General features: G+C 38.6%; 1 protein-coding gene across 1 annotated transcript in view; it reads right to left on the bottom strand.

Annotated features, from left to right (window-relative positions):
• Nucleotides 1-3102: 3102 nt before the first annotated feature.
• The window catches only part of ano2b (anoctamin 2b), a 59307-nt gene continuing 42382 nt past the window's right edge, over nucleotides 3103-20027 (bottom strand). Inside the window, exons 21-25 of the mRNA XM_046379519.1 lie at nucleotides 19258-19410; nucleotides 18254-18306; nucleotides 15913-16091; nucleotides 7062-7167; nucleotides 3103-5285 (exon numbers count right to left, since the gene is read on the bottom strand). Of these exons, the coding sequence (XP_046235475.1) occupies nucleotides 4902-5285; nucleotides 7062-7167; nucleotides 15913-16091; nucleotides 18254-18306; nucleotides 19258-19410 (875 nt within the window). The 3' untranslated portion in view covers nucleotides 3103-4901. The remainder of the gene's footprint in view (nucleotides 5286-7061; nucleotides 7168-15912; nucleotides 16092-18253; nucleotides 18307-19257; nucleotides 19411-20027) is intronic.

Consider the following 20027-nt stretch of genomic DNA (forward strand, 5'->3'; position numbering starts at 1 on the left):
TTATGTTGAATTAAAGACTCCGCCACTGTCGATGGAGAAAAAAAAAAAAAAAGTTGTGATTTCATTGGTATTTTCATGCAAACACTTGCACCCTCTAAACAAAATGCCAGACTCTCCAAAATTTAAATCTACAGACAGGAAATGATGTCAGTGTTGCCTTCAGGGAAATTAGGAAACCTCCAAAAGCTCTTTTATGGACAGGCCAAAGAACCCTGCACCTAATCAAGCATTGCTGATATGATTTAAGCTGTTGATCATTTGGTATCTTAAAATAATAATAATAATGACACACAGCTCTACAGAATATATTGTGACATACACTCATTTACTTTAAGACATTAGGGATTTTCACAGTACATCATGTGACAAAAAAATCATGTTCACTGAGTTACATATTGTTTTTCATTAGCTTCTGCCAACATTAAACCACTACTATCTAATTATTTGCTCTAAAACTATCAACAGAGCTGTCAGACATCTGATTCAAGACATCTGGGAGACACCTGAAGGGTTTCTGTCTAGAACAATGAATATAAATATTATTTTTATATATAGTTTATATTTATATTTTTTCAGCACGTATCAGCTGCTCATTCGTCATGGTTCCTCATTCTCCATGAGGATAATATAAAACTCAGTTTCCAGTTGTCTTGAATGAATGCAGTGTTGCCTGCCATTTGTGGCTGTTCAGTGGTCTCGGTGCATAAAAATGATAACTGATGTCACAGCTGAATGTTTGTACTGCGTCTTGAAGATTCTGTGGTCACTGTGGTTACCGAAAACATGATTTTGTGCTCCCACAGTGTACTGTAACAGAAAGCCACGAGTGGAAAATGAGATTTTATATTTAAAAAACTAAAAAATGTATTACTGTACAATATTGAAAATCAGTGTAAATACCAGTCAGAGGTCATTGTTTAAACATCTTTTTTATAGTATAGTATAGTATATCTTTTATAGTCTTTTATAGTATAACTATAAACCAATTGTCATACACTGATTCAAAACCTTTTGTTTCATGGAGTGGTCAAATCATGAGTCAGAAGATGAGACATTTAAGGTTGCATCAAAATACTCAGAGAAACTCTCTAAAACCCAGCACTGACAAAGCTTTGTCATATTGTTTTAGGAAGTGAAAGTGCTAGAAGTGAAGGCAAGCATATTTCTTAATACCCTGAGTCCCAGGATCAACCCCAAGGTGACAACCACAGTAGAGGTTACTGTGGTTGTCACCTTGGGGTTGATCCTGAGGGTCACTGATACCTCCTGCCATCGTGTGAGTCGTTTGACTCATGTGACCCTAACGACCCACATGATGGCAGGAGCTGTCAGCTACCCTCAGGATCAACCCCAAGGTGACAACCACAGTAGAGGTTAAATACCTGGGACTCCCCATCAGTTTTTAGATCTGAAGATGCCTTTCGGACGAGAGTTGAAATGCCTTCAACATCCTAAAAGAAGCCTTTGCTTATAGTACTTTATTGTTTCAAGAAATACACATTTTGCAGATACAGCGCAACATAAGCATTCAAATGTAGCTGTGTTTCTGGATACTTGATAAATACAGAAAGAATTAATTTTTTTAAACTGATATATATTTTAAAATTATATATATGTATATATATATATGCATTTTTATTTTATAATCCTTAACAACATATATTCTATTATAGTGTTTCCAATCTCAATCAGAATCTTTTTTTTTATATTTTATAAATATTAATTTGAAAATATCTTTGAAGTTACTTTAACATGTTTAACATCAGTAGTCCACTTGCACAATTGTGCCTCTTTTTCACTTTTGCCTGTTAAATCGCTATATGATTGTGCTGTGCAATGCTGTATTCTATTAATTTGACTATACAGCTTATTTGTAAAGCTCTTTGTAGGTACAATCCTCAACCGGCTGCCATTTTTATGCACCTGATCTTGCCAAACATTTCCAGGCGAGACTAACCAAGCCCAGACACTGTTTTCCTTTACCCTCATCTTATCTGGCGCCAAAAGATTTAAGAGGGTCTACAATTACAGAAGCCAACAAGAAGAAACAGGCGCCAGAGTTAATGATGAATATGAAGTGCATTAACAAAAGCATTTCAATGTCCGTACATGTAGGGTTATCTGAATGTAATGCTGTCAAACTGGTTGTCAATGTCATTTCCTAGCGAACACAGAAACCTGCTTCAACCTTGTACGTTTATTGTCCTCTGAGGATTTTTCTTTTGACCAGGTAATCTTACAAGTGCTACCAGGTTGAAAAGGCCAAAAAGTGAAATAAAAAGAACAGAGCAATGAGAGAAAAGCAAACAGATCACGAAACACATATAAAAATCATTTCATAATCCATCTAACAATCATGTATTAAGAATTTCTGCACTAGCTTACATAAAGTAAGGATCTGGTAAGGATGGACATTTCACCTCTTGAACCACAGAAACCAGTATAACACCACTGTCACAATTTCCTTGTCCTAAAGTCCATGTAAATACATTTAAAGATAACAGTCTGTCACAGAGTCCTAGCAGACAGATGTTGTGTTTTGTATTGAAAATAAAAGAGCAGTTACAAGGCCTCTGAAACATCACTGAAGGTCTACGGCTTGTTGGCATATCAAAGAGAATTTTCTCCATGTTTTATGTAGATGTCCAATCAGTGTTGATGGTATATCTGGTCAGCTGAGCCAGTACATTCCTCCGTTCTTCTCATGGTGTTAAACCATGAACGATATGGTGTTCCAAGATGGCACCCATTCATAGGCCTACAAGGAAAGTTGCTCAGCCATTATCTGCAAAAAAAGTCTGTATACTGCATACCTGTTAACTTAGTTGGTCAAAACTGTGATTACCAAAAAGAAGACTTTTTTATGTTAGTGTCCTCTACAGTAGTATCGTCCGTGAGGGAATAAGCGAGCATGAATTTTTGATTCCTTACCAGTAATCTGAGCAGTCCAATAGTGTTTGCACAAAAGATTTGTGCTTTGAGCACCCCATACCTTACTCCGTTATTCCATACGCTTCTTTATTCTGTGTCGCCATGGACTACGTGATACAATGGGTTTTGACAGTTATTTACAATAACCTAATCTTTACCATGGAAAAAAAAAAATAGCTATTGCTAGCTAGACCCCCTTCTTTCTATCATCATCACTAAGAAATGACGGTGCGGGAGCTGTAGATGTAAGTGTTGAAATAACAACCTGACAAGCTAGGCTAATTAGCTTATATTTCCTGAGTAAAAAGCTAGTCAGCTTAGCTTGCTGCTGGCATCCTCTTGAAATGAACATTTATAAACATAATTGCCATGCACTGGTTGCACTGTATAACAATGTATGACATACAATGGGTCCTCACAGATATCGCATGTTGTAAAGGGTAAAGTGACAGATGTCTTCATTGCTAATAGTATTTAATTAACATTATGTGGGCTTGTAGAAAAAGCAGGGAAGAGATTTCTTCCTAGAAATGCCAGCCCAAATACTAGTCGACTGCTCACAAACCACCCAGAAGACAAAGTTTCCAGTAACACATCAAAAAAAACAAAAATCTCTTCCAATAGAAAAGTATGCTTTCCTATGCTTAGCTTTCCTTACACAAAAGTGAGGAGAATTCTGTTTGACTGTAACATTAAAAAGCTAATTTAATTAGTATACTAATAAATTAACAACAATACACTGAAGATCTAACTCCAAAACAATCAGATATCAGTGATGAACTGGCTGGAGATGGCCCAGTTACACAAAATAAAATCTGATAGTATGTGTTTCTCAGTTGTTGAAGAGGTTGCGCAACAAGTAAGTTCTTTTATTTACTTCATTTGACCAGTAGTAACCCAGATTCAATTGCAACTTACCTCCAGGAATGTCAGAGTGTACAGTCTAGTATTTCATAATGTATATATTAATGCTGATGAAGTACTTATTCGGTTGACAATGAAAACAGTAAGATAATTTATAACTCATTCACCCATTCACAGTTTGCAAAAGAGTTGGATTAACCATATTTAGCTGTACCTATAGAAGTCCATATGGCTAACAAGATCTTGCTTTCACAGATCATCTATTTCTAAAACTATTGCTTGGAGTGGATTATGAGTGGCATGCAGAAATGTGCCACGTTGGCATGTGCATCCTTCCATCGAATACGAAGGGCAGGGTGTAGACAACACCAGCAGCTGTTTATTGACTAACTGCACAGTTTTAGTAAAGTCCTAAAAGGATTCAAAGTGATTCCTGAACTCTGTGAAGAAAAGTCAGCTCAAACACAGTAAATGGTATACAGAAATGATTTGTCCTTCTAGAAGGCGCCTGTGTGCTTCTGATACCATGTATTGAAAAGTACAGAAAATGTGGAATGTTGTAGCTGCTACAAATTCTGTTCAAAACAAAAAAAATACATGAACTACATAAGCACAAAAAGCAGGAGAATTTTCACAGTTCCCAGTCCTAGTGAGGAGCCGCGATGCTCATTGATCTGTTTATGTATCTGTCCATTTGTTAATAGTCCTTTCGTTATATGCAGTTTTTCCAAGTACTTATAATATTCATTTGTTCAGCCTACCACAGTAATTATTGCTTGTCTACGCTATGAAGCAAATGTGCCTCGCAAAATAATTTATTTTTACCAAAAAGTAAAAAACGTTTTATCAGGTGAACAGTCGCTGCAAAGAGGAACAACACAAAGACACCCATTCATCCAGTGCAGACATCGCACATTCAGCCACACCGAGACCAGTGAAATCAAATTTGTTCGGATTTTGCTGTGGTTTTATAAATCACAGCACTACTATGTCACACACACCAGGTCACAAAAGACGTAGGCAGAGACGGACTGAACGATCCGGGCAACATGTTCTCCAGTCCCAAGGCCCAGCTGAGGCACCCCTGCAGATGCGTGTTTTAGATGTCACACTGCTGTGTGTCTCGAATTCTCATTTTCATTCCTGGGCGACGGGGGAATATTCCTGGTGAACTGGCTGAAGCTGGCGGCCCGACACCTTGCCCTTGGCCCCTCTCCTCTGTCACCGGCCGAGCCCTGCATTGGACCTGGGGGGAGAGTGCTGTAGCGACCCGGGATAAAGGAGCCCTGGCTTCGGTGGAGCATGTGGTCGCCCGGGTGGAGGGTGGCGTCCTTGGAGAAGAGGCTCTGGATGAGCTGAAACTTTTCCTTCTCTTCCCGTAAGAAGACGTCAACCAAGAGTTTCTTTTCCCGTTTGAGCTGCTCCACAATGGTTTTGGGAACGTCAGGGATCACCCAGGCAACCACGAGGCTGAGGAACATCACCAGATTCTGGAGTACAAAGAGGAGATGTACACGATTATCTTATATGAACCACTCTGAGTCTTAGGAATATCAAAAAATATATTCATAGTGCATAACCATTTTTAGCACAGCTATTTTTATTCTTTTTCTTACTTGAGGGGGTAGGTATTCATGCTATGTATTTTGGGGGTTATATAATCAATGTTGTACGCTATGGTCTATATGTCACACCCTCCAGCCAGAATGGGTTTCTTGTTTTAATGTGGTATTGTTTTCTGCTTTGCACAACCTGTCTTTGTCTCACTCTGACCACTGTGATTACAAGCTCCACGCTGATTAGCTTCACCCGTCCCTTGTACCACCCTTGTGTATAAATACCTGAGCTCCCCCTGTCAGAACACCGGTTTGTTATGTTTGTTAGCCTACATTCCAGCAATTCTTTGTGTATTTTGACTACCTGCTCTTTGGATGCCTGTTTGTTTCATGGTTTTTATCTTTGCTTTACATGCCTGTTTTGTTTTCCAGGGTGGGCTGCCTGACTGTGTTCCCAACTCCTAGAAGCTAGAAGTCCTGGTTCAACATCGTGCTTGTGGGTCCTGTTCATTGAGTCTCACTTTTCTCACTATTACAGATCAAGGCCCTAACCATGGAGTCAAAATTGGGTTTGAATAATGCTTTAAAAAACTCACAGTAAATACTGTTTGGCATCAACCAAAGTTAGCAACAGGTGCACAGGTGCAGCTTGCATCATGGATTTGATTTGGGTCAATGAAAACATGAAAAGGCAGTGAATATAGTGAATATAAGGCAAACAAAATACACAACATTTTGTTCTGCTGCTGCATGCTTCTCATATCTGCTGACTCCACCGGCCCATTAACCTTAAGATGCCACTTTATATAGTTTGGTCACGGTTCAGCTGTTGAACCGGTTGTTAAATTGTTCCAACAGAAGAAACACTATGGACTCATATACGAGTCTCTTCTGTATTTATGTAATGATTATGAAAACAAAAAATGTATCGTGCTGCTGATTCTATTTGTAATTTTCAGTATATATGTGATAAGTCTGGTCACTATAATTGTGAAATTATGTTTCATACCTCTGTTTTTAAACAACATTGTATTATACTGTAATATCGTAACATCATTGTATTAGTTGGGTAATGAAGAAAACTTGAAAAATGTGACAATTCACAGGCAAGTTCTGGAGTTGTAATGAATGTCTTTTTTTCAATTAAGTTTATGCAACACTGACATGCGCTGGTCCCTTTATCTTTGCATCACGTCTCTCATACAATGCCCTCCTGTGCTTCCTTGGAGAGATGCGCCTCACACTCAGAAAATCTCGGATGTAGAGTCGTGGGAAACATTGTAAGAATTCTTTGAATTCTAATGGACATTTGGTAGACATGTGTTAGCGAGACATGGAGGCAAAGAGACGGAAAGAGCAATTTAGCAGTTCAGAGTACAGCATGATCAACCCCATCTCGGGAAAGATGGGCCCACACATGAACAAACATTAAAATTGCTTTAACTCTCCTTTCATTATAAGAATATTTTACAGCCAAGCTCAGGACACCACGAAAATGATTCAGCTACACTGCAAAGTAGCTAATTTAAAAATTCCATCCTTGTGTTTGCACCTGTTGAGAACTAATTCCCATATGGCATTGTTTTGTTTTGCTTTTTATTCTGTGTCTATGTCTCTTTTTATTTTTATGTTTTTAAATGTCTTGAACCCAGAAACACAAGCCGAGTGAAATTAGCATCAGCTTCCAGACCAAACTCCATGAGTTCATACCTGAAACAGTATGACGAAAGCCAGTCTCGCTGCCAGGACACACCAGTACTGTTTGGAGAACGTGTACGCATCTGGAGACCAGGGGGGTTCTCTGTAGTCTTTATACCTAGAGCAAAACACACGCGAATACATTGTGGACGGTTTAAATGAAACTCAAATTTGTTTTGTTTCTTTGTTTGAAGTCCAGTGGAAAGATGAGCTTTGTTTGGAAATAAAGTGGGTAGTTAGCATGCGCAGTGACATTCTTAAACTAGAGCACCCCCTACAGGAACACATAGGGATAATCCAGTGAAGGCACCTCCCATGCTGTTTTGACTGACAGGTGATCTGTGTGTGTGGGAGTCCATCTTAGACGGACTTCCCTCCTCCACTGTTGTTCATTCAGTCATCTTGTGATTTATATTTACCTGGCTGAGACCCTGCCTCTTTAAAACATACTACTCCTCCACTCAGCTTGCCTCCCGACTCAAAGTGCAATAAACTTTAAGAGGATTCCTTTCTTTTGTTTTCTTTGTAGTAAACAGTCTTTATTGCACTGGCAAAACAAACAGCAGACAACTCAAACCATATGTTGAACTAACGGAAGGCAACTTAAAATTAGGACAAGGAATCAAAGAGAGGGACGAGAGAGCAGGATAAGAAAGCATGAAAGAAGAAAGGAACAGAGGCAGAAAAATAAGATGAAGAATTAGAGATGAAGAGAGAAAATCAAATGCATCAAAGGAAGTCAAGACTGGAAAATGACAGGAGGAACAAAGTAAAAGAGAGGAGGACAGAGAAGAAGATGTGTTTTGATCCTAGTGGGCTTTTCAGATTAAAAAACTTGAGTGATTGGAGAATCTAACGCTCTTAAATACATGCTAGAGCATGTCTTTTGCTGTACATCACCAAAATTAGGTCATTGTTTCGTTACGCTTTGTTGTCTAAGAAAAAGAAAAAAAATATGCTCTCTAAATATACTTCTTCAACCCCACTGAACCTAAACTTTCTCCCTTATTTCTCGCTGGCAGGCCACTGTCATCTACAAAGCCAGCTGAATCATGACCAGTGTTGCTGAGCACACAGACGGCGGGTTTGGTGCAAGTTTTTAAGGTCATCAAAATGAAAACATGGTGTAGTAATTTAATCTGTGGCAGCCAGACAATTCAGGCACCGTGGCTGCTGCTGCTGCTGCTGCTGGACGTGGTGCAGCAGGAGAAGTTCAAAGAAGAAAGTGAAATGACGTCAAGCACGAGCTGTTTGGGATGTGTAGACACAGTCAGAAAACAAGAGGCTGCCTCAGTTTGATTGAGGTAAACACTCACTGTCACAGCTGTCTCTAGTTTATGGACAAACCTCTGGTTTCAGTAACGTATTGTGTACTTTTGTGTTCTGTAACTGCTGCTACGAAAGCCAAGTTGATGCAGACATTTGACCAAGTGGTTTCCTGCAGGATTCAATCAATCCTAAATAACATAAAGAGGGTCTGACCGATCTAACTATTTGGATGCAGTCATTTATTAACATATGGAAAAGTTAAAGGATACAGCAGGATTTAGTCAGAACCAGCTCTTTAGCACAATGGCTATTGCACTGACATTAGTGTTGGGTGTGGAAGTTGAGTCTGCAACTGGTTAAAAACCTGCTCCATGTAATTCATCGAAAACTAATTTAAAAAGCAGTAAACAACAATACTGTTTTATTTTCCAACTGTAATCTAATTTACAGAGCTTAGAGTTAAGATTGTTTCTAGGATTGTCGGTAAAGAGGAAATAATAACATTTTCTCTGTTGAATTACATGTAATTGAGATTACATAATCAGATTACAGTAAATAAGTAATTATAATCAGCCTAAATAACAAGAAAAAAATGTGTATTTAGATGTTACATGATGTTATTTAGATGTTATTTTAGAAGTTACATTGTCAAGGATTATTTAATTCCATTTTTGATTACATCTTTAAAATATTGCAATTTTAAATTGTATTTCATGAATATGAATTATGTTGAATGTTCCACAGTGTATGAAAGTAAGGTTGTATGAAACATGTAGCCAGTTTTGTTCATGCCTACTTGACTAATATTTGTTTTTATTTATTTTGATGACAATGGAATTTTAATCCTTTTCATTAACACTGAAAATAGAAGATTTTGACATGCAGCATAGAATACATACATGTACATGTAGTTTGTGCCAGTACTGTTGTTGTAAGGGTGATTTGATTTGACCAACCAATGAATATGCAAAATGCACTGTAACTGTCTTTAAAATGTTTTGAGATGTTTAAAGAAAAAAACAGAATATTTATGCAACTCTTGTGGCTGTGCTCACTTTATTTTAGAACAAGGGACGATATTTCCATGTTTGATTTCAATAGCTGCCCCACTTCCTTCTGAACACCAATTGTCCATATACAATGAGCTTTTATTATGGGTTTTCACACTAATCAAATGATTGTTTGCACATTAATGTACTGCTTGTTTTTTGGACAGTGGTGGCCTGATATAAACACGTGCAGTAGTGTCAGATTGTTCCATGCATTTAAGCTAAAGAAAGAGTGGGGTAAAGGAAAGCTTTATTTTAATGTACTTGTAGCCTTTGTTTTCATTATGCTATTTTAAAGGAGTCAGCCGTTCACTGCAAAGTATAACATATAGCATTCCTTTCAAGGCAAGATCTGCAAGACAGTTCATCTCATTGTTTTAGAGAACAGCTTTAAGCACAGGAAAGCATCCTACCAAACCACTGAATGTACACTGAGATTTAGACAAAGGTCAGCATTATATGGAGTTATGGCTATAGATAGAGCAGTCTTCCAGCTAGCATTAAGTCAAACTGGTGCCTTTGGGACATTAAGACTGACATCAAGACTGACATCAGACAGAATCAAAATCAAGTAAAATAATAAGAAACAGGAAACAGCATGTGTCAACAAAAAAGAAAAAAAAACAAGAAGAAGAAGAAAATCAACAGGGTCAAGTGAAATATTTCTATGCCAAACATGGAAGGATGTAATTAAGCTATGACGATGAGCCGCCGAATGCACGAAGTGCAGGGAGGCCAGGAACATTAGCAAACACAACATGCATTAATCTGTGTCCACTGCTGCTGCTCGCTTATCGTTTGCTGTGGAGTCAACTTGAAGTTAAGTCAAGAACAGAAACAAGCCATATCAAGTCCAGGACATCATGGACCCAAGCAAAGTATGTGGAACTTATAATATAAGAATAAGGACGCCAGCAATCTATCTGAATTATGGTGTCGAATAAAACAGAAAACATTATGATGTCACAGTAAAGCTGGCCTTTGACCTTTAAGATATAAAATTTCATCACTTTGTTATTTTATTCTATAAGATTCAGTTTTCGTTCAATAAACTTACACACAAATAGACATACGGCATAGTCCTTCATGTATTATAAGAGTCTGGACAGACATGGATGTAAACTCCAACTCGACTGGCTGGCAGAGGCATACAACCACAAGGAAGTAATTCTAGTTTTCAATGAATTAGAACAGAAAAGGAATGCAGGAAACTGCTGGAAACTGTCTTTTACTGTAAACACACAGCAGTTTAACATGTCAGCTTTAATGTGATGGCTGAGACAACTGACAGCCACACACACTCTGTCATGAAAACATTCCTCTGAAGCCAAAATAGATGAAATAGCCTGATTGAGCCACCTCACTAAGTACTCCACAAGCAGTATAGAAATGATTGGGAGGGAGGGTGATGCGTGTGTGTGTGTGTGTGTGTACTAGCAGGGTCTTATGGTGTCTGATTCCTTCTCCTTATACAGTCATGAGTGAGGAATGCTGCCTGTGAGAGTCAACTCTTCTCTCCCTCTCTTTTTTCTTTGATCTATTCATCTTTCTCTCGCTCACTCTCCAATATTTTACAGCACTGTGCTGTGGATCAACTTCCAGTGTCAACTTAACAGTAGAAAAAGACCTCCCATCCTGCCACGCTCAATTTAACTTAACTTGCCTCAGTGGAATTAAAAAAATATTATTACCAAACATTTTTCTCTCACTTTCTCTGTTCTTGTGTGTGTGTGTGTGTGTGTGTGTGTGTATTTCCTAGACGCTCCATGTTTGGTTATAATAGTGCAGCTCAGCAGCAACTGGACCAACTTGTATTCTTTCATAAGACCTCTCAATGAGATTAAGGTTAGTATGTGAGAGACTTGAATAAGTGTGTGTGTGCGTAGGTACAAATAGGTGGGCGGGTGACCTCATAGGAACAAGACGTGTTTACCCAGCTACATGTGGGGACTCACCTACTTTATGGGGACAAAATGCAAGTCCCCATGGAGAAATTAATAACTTTTAGGGTGAAGATTTGGTTTAAAGTTAGGTTGAGTTTGAGGTTTAGGTTAGCGTTAGGGTAAAGGTTAGGGTTAAGCAAGTAATGGTTATGCTTACGGTCAGAGCAAGTCTCCAGGGAATGAATGTAAGTCTATGTAACGTCCCCACCAGGCCTGACAACCTACACTGTGTGGGCCTCTGTGTGTGTGTGTGTGTGTGTGTGTGTGCATGTGTACGTGTTCCTGAGACTTCCTGCTGCCAATACAGTGCCTCCTGGGATCCAAGAATAAATTTACAGATAAACAAGGGTCAGACCATTCCCATCCTTCGAACATACAAACAAACACACACTGACCCTTCATCGCAGAACACGACTGTCGTCAGGTAATGCTATGGTCGAATCCAGTGACCAAAAAAACAAACAAACTATCTCTTTTTATTTGTTGTGAGAACATGTGCATTTCGTACTGCATGTCTGAGCCTTTCAGCTTTCTCTCTCTGTTTGTTCTGTCCCACTGTTTCATTGTTTTCTCCCTCTAATTTCTATCTCCCTGCGTCCCACTTTTCCCAGAATCGTTAAGAGCACAGAGTGGTGACAACAGGTCTGGCACAAAGCTTGCTCTGATACAAAAAACAAAAAACAAAAATTTCCATCGCTCTGCAGTTTATTGCTTTTTCTGGCTGGGTATAGATAGAGAAACAATCTGAAACAGGTTCCAGACTGTTCTTTAACAGATAAAGGATCATTAACCACGTTCCTCCAGCTGTCTTAATAAAATGGAAAAATAAATTAGACTTTCCGGTAAGGAGGGATCAATACAGTAATCTTACTGCTCCACTTTTAGAAATTTCTGGTGCTCGTTTGCATCCACACAGAACTACAGCTGTTTCGCAGATGCTCATGTTTTTAGACCTTGTCAGCTCAAATGCAGTGTTTGGAAATGACACGCTTCAGACTTCACTGTCCCACGGCTGAAGAACCCCACAGAGTTAGTCATAACCGACAGGCCCACCGCCGATCTTCCTCTTACTATACTTGTGCTTCAATACTCTGTTTTGACAAGTGAGTGTTAAGCAGGTTTTTTTTTTTTTTTTACTGATTTTTAGCAGCACGGCTCTAAGGATGGCAGCGTTGGCCAGTCTTCCACTGTGTTCCAGACTGAAATAAATGGATTCCTATGGGAGTTTGTACAGGCCTTCATGGATACTTTGAAGGAGCCTTTATCAAGGCCGTGCTGTTTGTGAAATTTTTTGACAATTACTGAGTGGCTTTCCTTTAAATGTGTAGCCTCTGCCATGACGGATTTCGGAATAAAAACAAAAGCTGTAGGTACTGTGGGAGTTGTTATCTTTATTGTTTAACAACCATCATTGCTGATGAAAATCTACCTGACACATCAGATGGCTTTTCATCAGCAGTGGTTTTAAAATGTCATGCATAAAGGTCCTGGAAGAGACAATCATTTGCAACATGTCAAACCTACGCGTCACAAGCGTTTAAAACTAATGACGTCAGTGCATGTCAGGAAATGCCAAGAAAAAGTATATCTCTGTAGGGAAATTCCCTTTGCTCCGGCTACCTCCACATGAAGGTCCAAGGTCAGGCCAAACTGGTAGGGATTTAATATTCCTTCAACTGTAACTCAACAGGGGCTTAGAATTTGAATTTTAAAATGATCACAAATCTGTTGTACCAATGATGCGTGGAAAACCCAACATCTTGTAGAAAAATCAGTGCCGGTCATGTAAAACAGAGAATCAGGCATTATAGTGAAGCTTTGGGCTGGTTAACCTTTGGTCATCAGCTGTGGGTGGTGATTGACAGAATATAACAGTTACCAAAAGGAGTTTTGTTTTCAGCATTACTCAAACTGCTCAAGTGCTGCTGTTGCTGCTATCTTACTGCAGTACTTCATACTTTACATGTAATTACTAGACCATCATTTCCATGATGTTCATATACCCTGCACTTTTTTCAATGAAACCCTTCAGTCTGTTTACTGTTTGCATTTTTGGCTAATATAAATCAAGTGTAAAACTGTTTTAGGCCATGTTTGTATTAGGCTTTTTAGGATGGTTCACACTTTCATGCGAAACAAACTTTTCCTGACATTAGCAGCCAGACAAAATTTTATCCACCAGACAGAATTCATAGTTTACCCGCATTTTTATTTGTGCACTCGTTTAGCACTGGGAATACAGTCAAGAAAACATGAGTGCAGAGATGTACAGTGACGCTCTGCCCAGCGATGCAGAAACTTCTAGTCCCTCACACTGCTGTTTTTAAATGTAATTAAAGATTTAATACTTGAGTGGTTGGCTTCTATCACACCAGCTATTTATCCATCCATCTAACTACAGTGCTTCTCCTCATCCTTCCTTTCCTGTCTTATTTCCACACTGTTCATACTTCCTTAACCGTCGTGCAGCTTTATCTTATCTGTCCTTCATCTCTCCATTCTCTGTCTGACACATCATCCATCCATTCATCCATTCTTGACCTCTTTTCCTCCCTCCTGCATGTAATTCATAAATGCGACAAGACGTGTCCCCAAATTAACTGGGTCAAAAAAAAAGAAAAAAAAAAGAAAGAATGAAAAAGAAAGAAATGAACTGTCTGGAACATCTGACACACTTTGAATTACACACAGAGTTGAATCATTTGCCTGGAGCCCAGAGGCACCATCCACAATACAACCGGATAATGCACTGCCGAGATAAAGTCTGTACATGCAGTACAGTGTATACACTGCATACACACACACACACACACACACACCCTGTTTGGAACATCTCCTACCCCAAATCATCCCTATTTGCCTCTGAGGCTTACAGTAGCATGTCATGTTTAAAATGTGACGTATTACACTACATGGCACAAAGACTGCATTCTTGCATTGTCATTCTTTGCCATCTTATGTAATAGCAGGGTGGCCTCTGTGGGCCCCAGCCCATGACCTTTTCTTCTACAGCGCTTTATATTGATAGTGCGAGATTTTATGAGATACTTGCCACTGGCATGCGTGAAAATTCAAAGTAGATACAATAGTGCACTGTCTTTTAGGGCTAATTGCATCAAGCTTTGATGGGCTATTGAGACAATATCTGCCACATTCATTCTGGTTGTGTAAGGACTCAAACTGATTTATTACGCCTTGCGTGAAGGTGCGTGTGTCATATAACCCCATCAGGACCTCCAGTCAAAAACTGTTACTCTGCCACTTCTGTAATTATCAAATTCACTGGCTTTTCACAGCAAACATCGTAAAGGGAACTTTGTATCATTTGGTAAAGACCAAGATGGCAGCAGAAAGTCTTCTGTTCCTTCATCTGCAAACTTCAGCAACTACATAGTAGTCAACAATATTTATTACGGAAGCGGGCTTGCCAGCCTGTATATATTTTGCATAGCAGGTAAGTATTTTGACATCAATTTGTTTGTCACTCTAAACTAGTCAAAAACTGGTAAGTTTAATAGTGCACATGCAGTACTCAAACTTAACAACAAAATGCCACTAAAGGACAACAAGAAAAAGTGCAAACTATCACAGCGCTGCATTCTAACTTGGGTTTTATTCATAACTGACAGTGTTTGTGCTCTACTGAGCATCACTCCTATAAGGTACCAGTCCTACTGTACATACACGTCATTAGATATAAAACACTGTATGTTGCTTTATGCAGACGATATATTATTATGTGTATAATTCCAACCACACTTTAATTTACCATTTTTCTCAAGTACTGTGGATACAAAGTCAAATATGTCTGTCATTCTGCATTCTTACCTAATTTATTACTCTGCTATCACAAACTCCAGGTTTGGATTGTGGAGCCTAACAGAAACACTGCACTTCTGGTAACAATAAACGGAAAGCAGTAAAAGGCTGTGACTGTTCTATATAGCTTACAGAGTGGATTTAACAAAGTGCTTATTCAAAAGGTTTCTCAATATGAATAAAGGTTGCACAGCAACGAGAAAATTGAGTTTGAGATGGACACTAGCTCCATTAATCACAGATGAAACAGAGAGATCTTTCTGTCAGATTGAATTAATACTAGCCTTGAAATGAGCATGTAATTGACACTTATTGGTCGATGATACAGAGACTGAAGGGCAGTGTTTATGTACTTGTTCAGATCAAAGTTATAAGCCATGAAAAGACAGAGCGATGCTTTTTTACCCAGTTAGACAAAATCATATTATACAAAATTAAATTCCTGTGATGTAAAAATAGATTAATTGACTTGAGTACTGCACTGGCAAGAAAAGGAAAAAAGTTTCAGAAAACAAGAAAAAGAGGTGTGTGTGTGTGTGTGTATGTGTGTGTGTGTGTGTGTATAGGTACAAATAGGTATCTATTTTTATTAACCATGTGATTATTTTTGCTGACTGCGGAATGAGTTAATAGCAGTACTGTTTTTAGAGAGACTTGTTGATCAGTCCTTTGCATTTAACAATATGTGTCCCAAAGGTCATCAAAGAAATTATAACTGACATATTGCTTACAACATCTGTAACTTGTACATTGTGCATTTGCGTAGTGTGTGTGCACTTTTACCGGCAGACGGTGATGTCTCCGTGCTCAGAGCTCTGTGGTGCGGTGCCCGGTTTAAAATTAGACACGTTGAAATAAGAGAGTGTGTGGTCGATGAAGCCGTGCATGGTGCCGGTCTGGCTGAACATGTACAGGTAGACAAGCCGTGGGATGAAGTCTGACGTGAAGGAGATCACAAAGGCCTGTAGAGGGAGAGAGACAGTCAGAGAAAGTAAGAGAATGAGACACTTTTCTGTCATGAGCATTGATAACACAAAATACAGCTTGAGACACACAATTCTATCATGTAAAACTCGTTGAAAGAGGTGCAGGGTGGTCAAACTGTTTTTGAGATGTTTAAATACACAGTACTTTGAATAAAGATATTTGAGGAATGCATTAAAATGTATCAACATGTCGTCATCGACAACATATCGTAACATGCATAATGTCTGTACAGCTGATAGGTTCAAGATTTATGCACAAAAAGGGGAATTCTGCTTTCAGTTTTCCATTGGCTTGAAGTTCCTAGGGCAGCTCAAGCTTATGTTTGTCCAATGCCCCACAGCTCTAGAATAAATCAAAACTTCTGCTGCTGCTTATTTTTCTGAATCCTCCACAAATCTGTTCAGTATTAAAAGTAAACGGAAAAGGATTTGGTTTGTTGGTCAAGGACAAATCCCAAGTAGACCTCTACTGATTCCACAGGCACACACACACACACACACACACAAACATTGACCTTCACAGATGACCATGTTAAGGTGTTTCAAACATGATCCTGGGATCTCACAAGATCACAACCAGGTGTGAAAATCTAATATCAACTTTGAAGATGAAAGCTACATGAAATTTCCAAAAGAGCAGTTTCTGAGGGGGACATCAAAAGCAGTGCTGCAACTCTGCTATTGCATTTCGAACAGCTGAAAACACTGGTTGCTATTTCTGTGTTTAGCTAGCGAACATCAGCAAATCACTAGCTAACGTAAAGACTGACGTGTAATTCGGTGCAATGAAAATGAAGACTGGTGACGATTATAAATGTGTTTTACTGGACTGAGTAAAGAAAAGTCCAACATATCCTTTGTTTGAACTAGTGGTTTTCACAGTGGGGTCTTTGAGGAGCTTCAAATCGGTCCCCAAAAAGGTGAATAATTTATTTTTACTATAATTCTATCCATCACTCTTTTGGTCATGGGCTTCATATACTTTTTGTTATAAAACATCTAAAAGTAAAAAATAAATCCTCTAAGCTGATAGCTGGCATCTCAGAGCAGGCACAGATTTTCAGTATCGACTGATATCATTGTCAGAGATGGATAAAGTACTCACAGACAACACACGCTTGCACTCACAGACACACACACACACACACACACACACACACACACAGACCCAACATACCGCTAGAAAACTAGATTACATGTCCCAGCAGAAAGTTCAAGTTCAGTGGCAAAACATTGCTGTGTTATGCAATCTTTGTTACCCTCTGACATCTGTTCCTGTATATGTGATGTCTCTGACATTAATGAACCATAAAAACTGAATACTGTAACTTCAGGCTAAAACAATAACTTTGAATCGTAGTTGATTGTTTTTCTAAATGGGTCAAACGCAATATGAAAGCTTTTATATTTATAAATTTCCACATAGAAAAAGTTGTTATTAACATTTACTTGACATTTTAACTGGTCAAGTAATAACAATATTGACTAGCAACATAGAAACTCATGAGAACAGGAAGAATGTAACCACGCATAGTAACAAAGGTTGTACCGTATTGCATCATCAGAAATGATAAAGTTCCTTCCAAAGCCACAGATTATATTATACAAGTGTTTCAAGAGGCTGAGTAGTACTCCTCATGACAAATAAACAAAACTTCCTGTGAAAAAATCAGTCGAGCCGTCCTTCAAAATCATTTTCTGGTTTGTGCCATTTACAAGATGAATCAAGAATGAATTATGTTTTATTGAAGAACACTTGAAACTAGAGACTGAGGCCATGAACTCATTAGGAAACTGTTTACTGAGGAAACAAACCAAGTGAGAGGTAGACTCAGTTATTCATAAGCCTACATAAAATCAAACTTCTTCTTTAAACCAGTGGAGTCGCCCCCTGCTGGCTAACAGAAAGAAGACAGGCACTTCTGCATTGGTTTCACTTTTCGGAGCTTCAGGCCAGTTATTGTACTGGCTATGGTGCTGACTTACTGTAGAGCTAAAGTGCATTCTATGGGACATTAAAACAGCTATATTATGTTGTGGACCTGCTGTACAATACCTGCCTTCATGCATTTATTGTGCATGTATCATCACTAGTTCTATGAAGATATTAAAAAGCAGGACATTAAATTAATACTTACATTTATAATGACTGAGAATTTACCCATTCCACTCAGTATGTTGTACCATATACCTATAGGAAAAAGAGCAAAGAAGAGAGAAGCAAGGAAAGAGAATAATTCAAGTGATAAAGTTTAAGAGAAGGGAACAGACAGAAAAATTCTGTGTGAAGCACAGTTATACCATTGTAAATCTATCTATCCAATAGTTAATGAGACATTTCACTTAGAACACAAATGTTAATGTCGTGGTGGTGCTAGAGGAAAATCTGTGGGATTAAAAAGTTCATTAGGATTTATCGTATGGGTACCATGAGTATAAAAATTCAAGGCAATTCATCCAACTACAGAATCTGGGGACTAGTTTTAAAACATGAAAAGAAGAAGATGTTAGAAGACATTCAGAAGACATTGAAAAGATGTCATTTATACCTTTTTGGGACAAGAATGCTGATTGCAGTATTTTTCTGTGGATAGGGAAACTTCACCCATTTTTCCACGGGGAAATGGGGGTTAGTAGAATATGAATTATTTTGCATTTCTGGGTCAACTGTTGCTTTAAGTTATTTTCAGGCTGGGCCAAAATGGTGGTCGACAGACTGACCAACCAACAGACCACCTTTGTCATTTGTAACACTACCCAGATGAGTTTTAAAGTCACGGTCATATTTTTTGTAAACCCATACAGGCACATATTATCATTCAGCTGACTTATGGTATGACCTTTGGGTTTAGTAAAGCCCTTAAGAAGCCAAACATGTGCAGAGGTCAAGTTGAAATGAAAACTGATTTACTGCTAAAAAAGGATAAGATAAGAGCGAAGAGACGTAAACTTTCAGCTGACAGCAACAGGATGAACTGCTGTGGGGTATCGGTTAGTAAACTCAGCAGTGAAACAGACCGCACTCTCTGAAGGTGCTGCTAACCCTGAAAGTCTAAAAAAGTCTGTGGAGAGTTTTGGTGTTTGAAACGGTGCCTCACAATTGTTTCCAATCTGTCATGAAGTGTGTGACACATCAGCTTACCAATGTCTTTAGCACGCACAGCGACCGGCCTGCGTAGCTCTGTAACAAACTTTTTGGCATCCAGTCTGATCTCGATGACATTATTGAGCAGAGCAAACAGAGGAGCAAGTGGAAATGAAGCCACGAACAGAGAGACGAATCCAAACTGGATGACTGGAAAAAAGAGAGAGACAATCATTAAACATATTACACTATGTGTAGTGTTTCTAAATATACTGTTTAATACATCTTGATGATTTGGTGTGAGTAAACATGTATATAGGCCTGTCATAGATATAGACAGATGTTGCATAATTCAGCCACATTTCCCATAATCCCCATGCTCCATACCCCACCATACCCGTACATTTGCACAAGACTTTGCCGTAAAATAGCTGCACATGTGAGAACATCAACAAAGACAGTGTAAAATCAGATTCCCAGAAAAAACCCATGACACACTTTTCTAACACGGGACATGTTTAAACCAACAGCTAAAGAATTTACTGTATTTTGTTGAAAACAAAATCATGTGCTTGTGAGGCTCATAGTTAAGTCACATCAATATTACGGTTGTCACAAAATGTAAAATGTTACTGTCCTGCTGCAAACATTACAAAATATTTCCTCTATCTCTGTTACTGCCTTGCAGCAGCGTTCACTTTTCGTGGGGTTGGTTGCTTATAAGTTTCTTCTTTGTCCATCTTTACCTCCAAGCACATCTCATTATGGGTGTTTTCCACTTGGGCCAAATGAAAAGGTTGTTGTGTGGTATTTGTTAAAGACAGAAA

Source organism: Scatophagus argus, chromosome 22 (genome assembly GCF_020382885.2).
Source record: "Scatophagus argus isolate fScaArg1 chromosome 22, fScaArg1.pri, whole genome shotgun sequence".
In the NCBI taxonomy this organism is placed as follows: Eukaryota; Metazoa; Chordata; class Actinopteri; family Scatophagidae; genus Scatophagus; species Scatophagus argus.